This window comes from Sorex fumeus, unplaced genomic scaffold, assembly GCF_029834395.1.
Source record: "Sorex fumeus unplaced genomic scaffold, SorFum_2.1 ptg000030l, whole genome shotgun sequence".
NCBI lineage: Eukaryota > Metazoa > Chordata > Mammalia > Eulipotyphla > Soricidae > Sorex > Sorex fumeus.
Genome location: NW_026606087.1, coordinates 8,267,932 through 8,281,172, shown reverse-complemented (window position 1 = coordinate 8,281,172; position 13,241 = coordinate 8,267,932). Strand labels below are relative to the sequence as shown.

At 44.2% G+C, this 13,241-nt stretch overlaps 1 protein-coding gene across 2 annotated transcripts in view; it reads left to right on the top strand.

Annotated features, from left to right (window-relative positions):
- Positions 1-214: 214 nt before the first annotated feature.
- SWAP70 (switching B cell complex subunit SWAP70) overlaps positions 215-13,241 on the top strand; it is an 84,734-nt gene continuing 71,707 nt past the window's right edge. For both annotated transcript variants that reach the window (XM_056116026.1, XM_056116025.1), the window contains exon 1: positions 215-384. In XM_056116026.1, coding sequence (XP_055972001.1) covers positions 286-384 — 99 coding nt within the window. In that variant the 5' untranslated portion in view covers positions 215-285. The remainder of the gene's footprint in view (positions 385-13,241) is intronic.

Sequence of the window (13,241 nt, the reverse complement as noted above, 5' to 3'; positions counted from 1 at the left end):
GCGTTTTCATCTTTAGTCAGAACGTGAGTGAAGACTGGGCTTTCCGCCCCAATCGGTCCACCCGTCCACCTGCGGCTGCAGCCTCAGCTCCAGCTGCAGCGCGCGCAGGGGCCAGCCAGCGCGAGGGGGCGCGGCCTTGCCGGACGGGGGCGTGGCCTTCGGAAGGGGGCGGGCCCTGGACGGGTCAGGTGACCAGAGGCTGGCGGCCACCGAGCCCCTGGGGCCTCAGTCGCGCCTTGGGGCTGCCGGGGCGAGTCGGGCAGTCTGCGCTGCAAGGCCGTGGCGATGGGGGTCTTGAAAGACGAGCTGCTCAAGGCCATCTGGCACGCTTTCACCGCGCTCGATCTGGACCACAGCGGCAAGGTCTCCAAGTCGCAGCTGAAGGTGGGTGCCCCCTTGGGGAGATGCCCCCGGTTCCGTGCCCGGGGTGTGCATGCCGCGCTCCTGCGGGGTGGGAGTCAGTCCCTGCGGGGCGATGACTGCCGCAAGTCCCGGGCAGGAACGCGTGAGGGGCGGCCTGCGGGCGACCCGGAGGGCAGAGGCGGAGATTTAGTGTTCCCTATTTCCTTTTTACCTTCGGGCAGCGCCCCAGGGCGAGTGCCCTAGTGCCCTCGGGGCTCCGGGTGCTAGGGTGGACGCACTGGCTGGGGCGGGGAGAAAAGGCGGAGGTGGGATCTGGGAAGGGCGAGCCCGCTTCCTTGTTGGCGCCCGGGCCCCGAAAAGTTTCCAAGTTGGAGAGGGCGGCGGGGAGCACCCTTAGACCCGCAGAGGAAGGTGCTGCGAGCTACGCATCCAGCGCGCGCCCCACACCCCACCAGCCTGCCGGACGCGTGACTGCGCCCCGAGTGGAGAGCAAAGCGCCCCGGATCCCGGCCTCCCTTGGCGGGTGGGGGGTGGGGATGGGGGGTGGGGGGGACTTGTCGGGTTTTGGTGGTGGCGGACACCTGACTTCGGAGATCTCAGATCTGATGATAGTGGCGGGGTGTGCAGTGTCCCCGGGAGGAGCGCTCGTCTTTCTGGCACCCTGCTTTTGCAAATCTTTATTGTGACTGCCAAAGACCCCAGAGTTAAGTGAGAGTATTAAGGTATAAATAAAGGAATGCTTGTAAATTGAGTAAACCCGAGCAGGGAGAGGGGCATGGAGCCAGGAGAAATTGGCAGCTTCTTGGAAGTATTAAATATGGAAACAGACAAGAGCCATTCACAGGCATTTAAAAATATACACATTTTGGCTCCGAGTGTTTTTCTTAGCCCCTTCTGGGAATGAATTACTGAAGACTGGGTTTGCTTTGTATATTCTATGCAGTGATGAGGTTCCTATGAGTAGCGGCATTTATTCTAGTGAGACTTAGCCTTTCCTCTGTCTTCTTTCCCTCTGCTTCTCTTTCTCATTCATAAAATCAGCCTGGAAGGAGATCATCCACTTAACATTTGCTTTATTTCAAAAAATCATACAGTGAAATCGATTTTTAGGTGTACAGTTTTATGATTTTCAGCACACATAGGCATATATAAAATTAATTTAATAGTTATATAGTTAAAATAAATATGTGCATTTATGTAACTACAACCAAATCAGAGTTTTATCAGGTCTATCACCCCCAAATTTCTTTCATGCTGTTTTTTATCCCTTACTGCTGATAATCAACGCTCTCCGTTTTGGGCTTTTGGGCCACACCCGAAGCTCTGGGGACCTTGGGTGGTGATCTTCCTCCTGCAAAGCTCTCACACCCTCTTTTGAACTATTTCTTTGCCCCAGTGCTCTATTCATGATTGGTATAGTTTTGTCTTTTCCACAATGCCCTATAAGTGGAGTTTTAAAATATGCAATCTTTTAACACTGGCTTCCTTTGGTCTGCATAATGTCTTGGAAATTAATTCATACTGTTGTGTGTATCAATACTTATTTTTATGACAGAGTAATATCCTATTGTCCGGATGTACTTGATTTGCCCATTCACCCTTAAAGAACATTTGTACTATTTCCAGTTTTTGGTAGCTATGAATAGAGCTGTGTTTTATTTTTTTATTGCTTTTTTTTTCCTGGGGGGAGGGGTGTATGATTTGGACCACACCAATCGCTCTCCGGCAGGGATCACCTCTGGAGGTGCTCAGAGACCACATGTGCTGAGGATTAAATTGAGTCCTGCAGGGCTAATGCATTCATGCCAGTACTATCCCTCTGACCCCTGTGTTTTCTTTTTAAATTACCTATGTCACTGTATTTAAAGTGGATTTCTTATTGGTAGAATGTACAATAAGTAGTAATTGGGTATTGGTTTTTTAATCTATCTTGACATTTCTTAATTGGTGTTTAGATAATTCACATTTTATATAATTATCAACATGTTTAGATTTAGAACTATTTTTTTTCTTTCTTGATTGTTTTCGGGTCACCCCTGGCAGTGCTCAGGACTTACTCCTTGCTCTGTGCTCAGGGATCACTCCTGGCTGTGGTTGGGGGAACCTATGGGTTGCTGGGAATTGAACCACGTCAGCTTCGTGCGAGGCAAGTGGCCTTACCTACTGTGCTATCTCTCAGTCTCCTGCTTTTAAAATATTTATTTATTTGGCATTGTTGTGGTTCCAATCCAGGGTCTCATGCAAAATATTTATTTTTTATAGTAGTATTGGTGATATCTGCCCTTCTCCACCCCTCTCTCCTGTGGTGGTTTGTTTATTTTTGTGTTCCTTTCCCTTCTTTATATTATCTAACTATATTTTAGTATCCTAATTAATTAATTAATTCGTTCATTTTGGGCCACAGCCAGCTGACTCTACCCTCAGGAATTACGCCTGGTGGGTTTGGCGATCATATGGGGTCCTAGGGATTGACCCTCAGTCAGCTGCATGCAAGGCAACACATTGTACTATCTCCAGCTCAATGACAGAACTTTCGACAACTTCCGGTGTTAGATACTGTTTTCATCTCTAAGGGTGATATAGTAGTAAATATAGTGAAGGGAGAGTTTAAATTTTGGCAGGCAATTTAAGAGAATGAATTATCATTTAGCGAAGGTTCTCTTTTCCTCTCTATATAAATTATATTAGTCGGATAAGGCTCTGGGGCATAGCTTAGTGACCTAGAATGCCTGCCTTGTAAGCGTAAGGTCGAGTGTTAGATCTCTGGTGCCACCGCATGTGCTGAGCCCAATCTTAGCAGTTTTGCCATGTAAGCCTGGCAGCACTGCAGTCTGAGGTCATTGGCATCACCAGTGGTCTTTGGCACACCATACCCAGGTATATGTGAGCACTATCACTAAAGGGGGTGTGACCTCCCCTTCCATCACCCACACCCTCAGGGAGCACCACTAAAACATGTGTGCATGACTCCTGGTAAGCATGTGTGATAGCACTGCAGACAAACTCTGGCAAACACTAGAATCAGTTTGTGTGTCATCTCCATGCCTGAAGGGTGCAGCCCCCAGTGATCATGTGTGCAGTGTCCCTTGATGAACTCTGTGACTGATGAGCAGGCCCCAGGCAGCGCTACAGCTCAAATGTGCAAGCCCAGCAGCCAGACCCAGGGGTGTGTGTGAAACTGGTCATGGCAAACCACAACAATGAAAGGGAAAGGGGGGTGGGCGGAAGAATTATTTTATATTATTCAATTACTTTATCTTTAAAGTCTGGTGGTAGAGATAAGATACAGAAATAACATTGGGTAGAAGATGTTCAGATGACAGAAGATAAGAGGCCGGAGATTTTAGAGGAAAGGGGCGATTATGTTTTACAGATGGGATTACGTCATTAAAAAATTATTTGAAATAAACTGTGAAGAAAGCTGGGATGTGATAATATAGAAATGGGCTCAGTGACCTGAGTGCTTACTTAACATGCAGAGGCCTGGCCTGGCACTGTGTGGTCCTGAGCACTGCCTAGAGTGACCCTGAGCACCACTTGGTATGGCCCCAAAAGAAGACACAAAGAAAAATAAAGCATTCTTCCCCTCCCCCCTTCCCCCGTTTGTTTTTCTTCGGATCATACCCTGTAATTGTTGGGTTACTCTTGGCTCTGCACTCAGGAATTATCCTTAGCAGTACTCAGGGGTCCATATGGGATGTTGGAGATCAAACCTGGGTTGGCCTTGTGGGAGGCAAGTGCCCTATCCACTGTACCATCTCTCTGGCCCTTCTTAATTTTTTTTTTTTTTTGGCTTTTTGGGTCACACCTAGCGATGCACAGGGGTTACTCCTGGCTCTGCATGCAGGAATTATTCCTAGTGTTACTAAGGGGACCATATGGAATGCTGGGAATCGAACCAGGTCGGCCGTTTTACAAGGCAAATGCCTTACCCGTGATTTCTTAATGGGAACAGTTTTCTACTAATTCATTCATTTAATTGGTATTTGTTGACAATGGTGGGCTCTAAGGGACCCCAGTTAACTTCTTTTTTTCATTTATTTGAATCACATGAACTACAAAGTTATCAAGATGTTTATGAGTGAGTTTCAGGCATATATTGTTCTAACACCAAACCCTTCACCAGTGTCCACTCCACTCCACCAATATCCCGAGTTTCCCTTCTGCCCCCCAGCCTGCCTCTGTGGCAGGCACTTTTCTCCTCCCCCAATGTCCTAGTGTTGCCTTCCTTAACTTATCCCCCCTGACCCCCGCCCCAGTGGTAAACTTCCTACTGAAGGCCAGTTCTCCTGCTCTATCTCTGTTGCCATTGGGCATTTGATAATCTCTGGATTCTGGCAAGAGAAATTCTTGACGTATGTGTGGGCATTTTTGTGTAGCTTATTATTATTATTATTATTTAGCTACCGAGAGTATTCGATATGCCAAACACAGTAACAACAAAGTCTCCAATGGAGACGTTACTGGGCCCGCTCGAGCAAATCAACGATCAACGGGAGGGCCTTTACCTTACCTTACCTAAAAAATTTTTATTTTATTTTTATAAAGTTGTTCACAATAATGTATCGCATTCAGTATTCCAACACCAATCCCATCACCACCACACCTTCCAACCACCATATTTAGAATGCTTCTACTCTGACTCCCAAACCTGGCCCCCAAAGCAGGACCTAAATAATTTGTATTACTTGCTATGAATAATCCACTAAAAATGATCCAAAAAAGTTTGAGTGTAGACTATAAGTGAATGTGTTTCTGTGTATGCAGAAGAAGGAGTGACTGCTGGTGATTAAGCTGTAGAAACTACCACTGTAGCACTGTCCTCCCCTTGTTCATCTATTCGCTCGAGCAGGCACCAGTAATGTTTCCTTTGTGAGACTTGTTGTTACTGTTTTTGGCTTATCGAATACGTCATGGGGAAATTGCTAGGCTCTGCCATTTGGGCGGGATACTCTTGGTAGCTTGCCGGGCTCTCCGAGAGGGATGGAGGAATCGAACCCTGGGTCGGCCTTGTGCAAGGCAAACACCCTACTTGCTTTGCTATCGCTTCAGCCCTAAGCTGTAGAAAAACACTTGAGTTAATGCAAAGAGGGCTTGCGTGCCAGGCTAGTTAGCTGGGTGCCTTCGGGCTTCCAGGTTTTCTGAGGAGTGAGCGCCATGATCAGAAGTGGACTTAAGGAGCCTTTGGACAGTAGCTCGTGCACTGGGTTTAAATGCATTGGGTAGACTGGAATTGGGGAGCCATTGCAGTAGTCCAGTTGAGAGGTTAAGAAGGTGGGCAGAGCAGGCCTGGTGGGGGAAGCAAGTTTGTTGTTCACGCACCAGGACACACAGTTTCACTTTGGGTGTGAAGAAAAAAAGAAAGGATGGTCAGAAATGTTGCAAAATTTAATTTAACTGCCATTGATCAAATTGATAGTAGTGGTTTAGGAAAGTTTTGAAGCAAGTTGTTTATATTTGGGGATAATTTAGGCCACACCCAGTGGTGCCAGGGGTCACTCCTGGCAGTGCTTAGGGAACCGTATGCGGTACCAGAGATCTAAATGGATGGGACCAGGGGATTGAATTGTGTTTCCTTGGGCAAGCAAACACCTTAACCTCTTTACTGTCTCTCTGCATGGGAGAGGGAATTGTTTAGAGAAGAAATAACAACATTAATTTTTAATTTTTTTGTTTTTGTTTTTTGCTTTTTGGGTCACACCCGGCGATGCACAGGGCTTACTCCTGGCTTTGCACTCAGGAGTTACTCCTGGCTGTGTTCTGGGGAACCATATGGGATGCTGGGAATCGAACTGGGTCAGCCACTCGGTACAAGGTTAATGCCCTACCCTCTGTGATATTGATCCAGCCCCGACAACATTAGTTTTGAGCACACACACAGAGTTTTATCTGTTTGGTTCTATTTTTGAGGTCCTTGAGGGCTGGATTTTTCCTCCAGAAATGACATCCTCAGAGGATGACAGTGGGGCTATGAGTATAGCAGGTCCCTGAAAAGTAATTATTATTATTAGCACAGCGGTAGGGCGTTTGCCTTGCACGCAGCCAAATGGCCGACCCGAGTTCGATTCCTCCGTCCCTCTCGGAGAGCCCGGCAAGCTACCGAGAGTATCTCGCCCGCCCGGCAGAGCCTGGCAAGCTCCCCGTGATGTAATTCCATATGCCAAACACAGTAACAACAAAGTCTCCAATGGAGACGTTACTGGGCCCGCTCGAGCAAATCGATGATCAACGGGAGGGCCTTACTTTGCTTTACTTTATTATTATTAGCCGATGGTGATCGAACCCAGGCTTTACTCATGCAAGTCATGTGCTTTACCATTGAGCCACATTCCTGTCCCTAATAATTCTATTTTCTAACATCGATGAGGAGAAAATAAAATTGATTCTTGGCCAGTTCCATTATGGAGTTTGCACGTTCTTTCCATGTCTGTGCAGCTTTCTCTGGGGACTCCCCTTCCTTAATGTCGCCCCCCACAAATGCTGTTAGGTGCATCTAATTTGAGCTACTAGGGTAGACTGTGACCTTCCCTGACTCTGAACTGGAATAAGCAGATTGAAAAATGAATGGTGAATACAGAGTATTGTTGAGTATTGGAAGTATTTGGGTCTTTATTTAGAACAGAGGTTCCCGAAGTTATTTGGCCTCTCGCCCCTTTCAGAAAGAAAATTACTTAGCACCCCTCTGGAAATGGGCCTTCTCTAGGCAGACAGACTAATCCCCCTCCCCACCACCCCTGTTGCATTGGAGGTTATGAGGCCAATTTGGATCTCCCAGCAAAACTCTGGAGCATGATGCAGGATCAGGGTTGGTATTACCCACTTTGGGAAACACTGATTTAAGTTTAGTGATGGTTTTTGTGACCAGAAATAATGAGTAGATGCTTAATTCTTGCTTATGTCGGGCTTGGGGATTGAGTGGCTAGAGTGGGTGGTGAGAGGAAACATAAGGAGTCAAAACTCCAATATCAGAACCACTGGGGGCATCACTGGAGCTGAGGAAGAAGAGATTTTTCAGGGAACACTGAAAAGTTAAAGAGTTTCCTGCCATAGCTTAGAAACCATAACATTTTTTTCCTCTAAAGAGAAGCTGTGAAAAGTTTGTTTGGTTTTTGCTTTTTGGGTCACACCCAGCAATGCTCAGGGGTTATTCCTGGCTCTGTACTCAGGAATTACTCCTGGCGGTGCTTGGGGGACCATATGGGATGCCGAGGATCGAACCCAGGTCGACCGTGTACAAGGCAAATGCCCAGTGCTATCTCTCTAGCCCCAAGCTGTGAAAAGTTTGGAATAGACGTCATCTTGGGAATATTTTTGATTTGTAGGGAGATTACTTTGCAGTACAGAACTCATTTTCTAAATGTGTTTGAGTTGCTGCTATAAAGGTAAAGGTAAAGGTAAAGACCCTCCCGTTGATCGTCGATTTGCTCGAGCGGGCCCAGTAACGTCTCCATTGGAGACTTTGTTGTTACTGTGTCTGGCATATCGAATACTCTCGGTAGCTTGCCGGGCTCTCCGAGAGGGGCGGAGGAATCGAACTCGGGTCGGCCATGTTGGCCGCTTGGAAGGCGAATGCCCTACCCGCTGTGCTATAATTTGTGATATAATTAGTGTCCTTAAGGGCCCCCAGATTATTACAAAAATGCTTATTTTCCATTCCTAACTTTATTATTAATAGCATAGCACAGCGGGTAGGGCGTTCGCCTTACAAGCGGTCAACATGGCCGACCCGAGTTCGATTCCTCCGCCCCTCTCGGAGAGCCCGGCAAGCTACCGAGAGTATTCGATATGCCAGACACAGTAACAACAAAGTCTCCAATGGAGACGTTACTGGGCCCGCTCGAGCAAATCGATGATCAACGGGAGGGCCTTTACTTTTACTTTACTAACCTAAGAATGATATTTTACCTAATATGTGTACTCTTGGCCTTTCCCCATCTGGTGAAGCCCGTATACTCTCTGGAGCACATATCTCTCTCTTTCTCTTCCCTCACATTTCTCTAAGTAAATTTCTTTAAATAAATTTACTTAACTTCACTGAAAAAAAAAAAGATTTTGTTGCAAAAATGAACTTTTATGAAATTTATCAATAAAATTAAAATAGAGAATGCTTGTGATTTACATAAGCTACTTCCTTAGAACAGATTATAATTTAAATCTGTATTATTAATTTTTGAATGAAATTTTAGTATGCTTTATGATAACTGACAGGAGATTAAAAATTACTGAGAAAAATTCTTCATACTGTATTATACTTTCTTTATACTATCTGAAAGATAGTACCATTCTTTGTACTATCTTTAAGAAAGTGCCATTAATTTCTCAGTAATTCTCTCAGCATTGTGTTGAACTTTTGTTTTGTTTTGTTTTTGGGTCACAAACAACTGAGCGCAGGGCTCCTTGTTCTGTGCTCAGGGCTCACTTCTGGCGAGCTTTGGAGACCACATGGGGTGCTGGGGATTGAACTCAGGTTAGCCTTGTGCAAGGAAAGTGCCCTACCTGCTGTCTTATCTTCCTGGCCCCTAATGTTGATATTTTTGGTATATACTCAGTAGTGCTGGGGGGAGGAGGTGGTGTGGGAACCATGTACCAGTGGGATGGCCCATAACACCTGTATTATCTCTTCAACCCCTAGATTTTTAAAAAATTATTTTTTCCCTTGTTTTGGTATTTTTGACCTTTTATCTGAATTTTAAAAAATAAGGGGAACATTTATAGTGTATTATGCATATTAGCAAACTGGTTAATTTGCCATCTGAAAGAGACACTTTTATATATTTATTATTATAGTTTTTTGCAGTTTGGCACTGCACTGTAGCACTGTACTCCCATTGTTCATCAATTTGCTTGAGCGGGCACCAGTAACATCTCCATTGTGAGACTTGTTGTTACTTGTTTTTGGCATATCGAATATGCCACAGGGAGCTTGCCAGGCTCTGTCGTGTGGGCAGGATACTCTCGGTAGCTTGCCGTGCTCTCCGAGAGGGATGGAGGAATCGAACCCGGGTCAGCTGCGTATAAGGCAAACGCCCTACCCGCTGTGCTATCGCTCCAGCCCTTTTGCAGTTTATTAAAGATATCTTTTTTCAGTGCCACCCATTAAATCCCGGGTCTCACAAGGACAGGAAAGTATGCTGTTGATGAGTCACACCCCTGTTTCTCAGACACTGTCATTTTATTTTATTTATTTTTATTTATTTTTATTTTTTTATTTTTTGGGCCACACATGGCAATGCTCAGGGCTTACTCCTGGTGTTGCTTGGGGGTCCATATATGGTGCTGGGATCAAACCCTGGTCCGCTGCATGCAAGAGAGGCACCTTACTTGCTGTACTACAGCTCTGGCCCAGACACTGTCATTTTAAATTATGATAAGCATTTCTAGAAGTCCTCCACTTTTTATGACATCTTATTATCTCATTCCTACTTTGGACAAACTTGCAGGCTATCGAATGTAGCCTGCCCACACGGCAGAGTCTGGCAAACTCCCCGTGGCGTACCAAATATGCCAAATACCAGTAACAATGATGGGTCTCATTCTCCTAAAGAGCCTTGAATATAATCTCAGGGCTAGGATGAAAGAGACATTACTGGGACCTGCTCGAGGCAATCGATGAATAACAGGATGATGAATGAATGAATGAATGAATTTCTAGAAGTCATAATGGAAATAAAATATAGGGCATATATATCTGAAGTAGAGAAAATATATTTCCTTTTTATTGATATTTAAAAATTGTGGTTAGATTCTTTAGACTTTCAATGATCTTGCTTCTCAAGTATTTAGAAACACTGGTAATTCCAAGGAGATTAATAAAAAGAAGGCTATTTAAACAAATGAATGTTAAAGACTGATTTTGAATAGTTTACGTATGTATGTAGCATAAAACTTATTAAGTTTGAAAGGGCTTTTAGAAAAGTGAAAAGTGGTAGTTTCTTCTACCCTGGCCTACACTAATACCCCCACCCTGGAGGTAACCATTATATTCCTAGCTACACTCTGCTGAAAGATCTTAACGTTCTTTAAAATGAACACTCTTATTATAGTAATGTTTTCCTCTTAAGTATAGTAAAATCTAGGGATATTTTTGAGAATTCTGTTATAACTGCAATTATGGTTTTAGTGTGAATTACATGTCAGTGTTGAAAATATCTTGCATGAGTTTCCTTTTTTGGGGCAGTCTTTTCTCTTGTTGTATTTAGAAACCTGAGCTTTTGCTCTATTATGCTTCTAATTGTGTCCTTTTGAAGTAAGAACTTCGTTTTCACTGAGGATCCAAATGGGACATTTTTAGGTAGAAGTCTGGCTCAGCCTTGAGCCTTGTTCTAGAAGAGAGGCAGCCCTGTGTTTCATTCCCAGCACCAAAAAAAAAAAATGGTTAGTTTGAATTTTTGTTCTTTTCCTTTTCTTGGATTTGGACCACACCCGGCAGTGCTCTGGGATCACTCTTTGGCGGTGCCTGGGGGAACCATCTGGGATCCCAGGGATCAACCTAGGTTGGTCATAGGCAAGGCAAGTACCTGAACCTTCTCTCTTGCCCTTATTCTTTTCTTTTCTTTTTTTTTCTTCATTTTTTATAATTTTATTTATTGAATCACCGTGAGAGCAGTTACAAAGCTTTCGGGTCTAAGTCTCGGTCATACAATGAAACACCTGTACCTTCACCAGTGCCCATTCTCCACCACCAAAACCCCCAGTATATCCCCATTCCACACCCTCCCCCTACCTGTGGGGCAGATGATTTCCACATTACTCTCTCTCTACTTTGATCACATTCAATATTTCATCACCAGACCCACCATTATTATTTGAGATTTTACCCTACCACTCAGATCTGCTGAAAAGGCAACAGTAGACAATTTGTGTTCTATTGCTGGTTATGAATAACATATGATGTCGCGTGGCTGCAGTAGGGCCATGTGGTTTTGAAATTCCGAAATTTCAACACTTAAATCTGGAGGGATTTCTGCCAAAAGCCACTGGGTTTCGAGATTTGTTCCTGAGTCTCTGGGATCATTTGCCCTTATTCTTTGCTTATAAAATGTAAGGTAAAGGTAAAGGTAAAGGCCCTCCCGTTGATCGTCGATTTGCTCGAGCGGGCCCAGTAACGTCTCCATTGGAGACTTTGTTGTTACTGTGTCTGGCATAATTGAAAACTATATATCATTTATGCATTTTATAATAATAATAATAATTCGATATTATAAAATGTATAAATGATATATAGTTTTCAATTAAATTTTTTAAAATTTTGTTTTGGGGTCACACCTGACGATGCTTAGGGGTTACTCCTGGCTCCGCATTCAGGAATTACTCCTGGTGGTGCTTGGGGAACTACAGGAGGCTGGGGATCAAATTAGGATTGGCTGCATGCAGGTTTACCTATTATTCTATTACTCCAGTCTCAAAAGTGTTTTTTTTTTTTTGGTTTGTTTGTTTTTGGTCTTGGGCCACAACCCACTGTGCTCTCTCCAGCCCATAGATACCTGTTGTGCTAGTTCTCTAGCCCCAAAATGTTTGTTTTTAAATAGTTTTCCTTATCATTGGTTTGTGTGAATAATACCATGCATTCTGGTCCTGTATAGGTGTTTGTTCCAGAATTCTTTTAATCTTGCTAGTTAGAAAGTAATTGACCCAGGCTAATAGACAGTTGAAAATAGAAAAGAAGTAGGTTCAGTATGAGCTTTAATTGTGTGAAACACAATGCGAAAGGTATGGTTAAGTCTCTGTGAACTTGGCATGTATATGGTATTTCCTTCCAGTTCTCTAGTATTATGTTTCTGTTAACCCCTGCAGTAAAAGTTATTTTGAAGCAACTAAATGTCTAACTTAAAAAAAAAAATAAGAGTCATGAGTGAGTCTGTAAACATCTTTGCAAATAATGTTTATTAGTGAGTCTGTAAACATCTTTGCAAGTAATATTAATGGTTCACTAAATAAAGTAACAATGAGGACTGATCTTGAAATAAAGAGACTGTAAGAAATCTTAAAACAGGAATTGGAGGGATTGTTCAGGGGTTAAGGCACTGACTGCCAATGCTGATTTCATTCTTGGCATTTCGTGGCCCCCAAGCAAGCACAGAAGCACAGAGCTGGGAGTGGCCACTCCCCCACCCCCAAGCACCATGGCATATGATTCCCTCCTTTCCTCCCCGTCCCCCACCCCCTCCAAGAAAAGCAAAAAACAAAAACCAAAACCAAAACCAAAAAACCCAACAACAAAGCTTCAATTGATGATGATAGACTCTAGTTTCTTTCTGTTCTTATTTCAAGACAGCTTAGAGATTTGGATTTTTTTTGAAATACTGATAAATTTTGATTTATTGAAGATTGTACGGAGGCTCATTTTTGTTGTGTCTGGCCCTCCACCCTAGAGCCAGTATGTTTCTAACCTCCTCACTCAGCATGCCGAACCTTCCTGATTCCCATTGTGTCTTTCCTCTGGGGTCTCACCGTAGTCCCTGAGGTATATGGTAGCTGGAAATCAGAGGTGGACGTGCTTTGGGTGATCGTTACTCCCCAGTTTGCTTTTACAGCCAGCACAGGCGTTTCTCATTTCCTCCCAACAGGAGGGACATTCCAGCCCCTCTGTGATCATTAGTGCATTGAGCTGTAGATACTCTCACTACCTCCTCAGTCCCTGGTGTGTATGTCCCTGTTCTCTTCCCACTGTCTGAGCTAGGGTAACCCTCAGTTTCCTGACACACACACACTCTCTCTCTCTCCCTTTCTCTATCTCCCCCTCTCCTCCTCTCTCTGTCTGTTATCTGTTTGTGGACATTGATTCTAGGGCCTCACACAATGCAAATGCTTTGCCACTGATCCACATTCCTGGCCCTTCTAAAGCTTCTTCTTTCTGTTTGCGTTTTGGACTACACCCA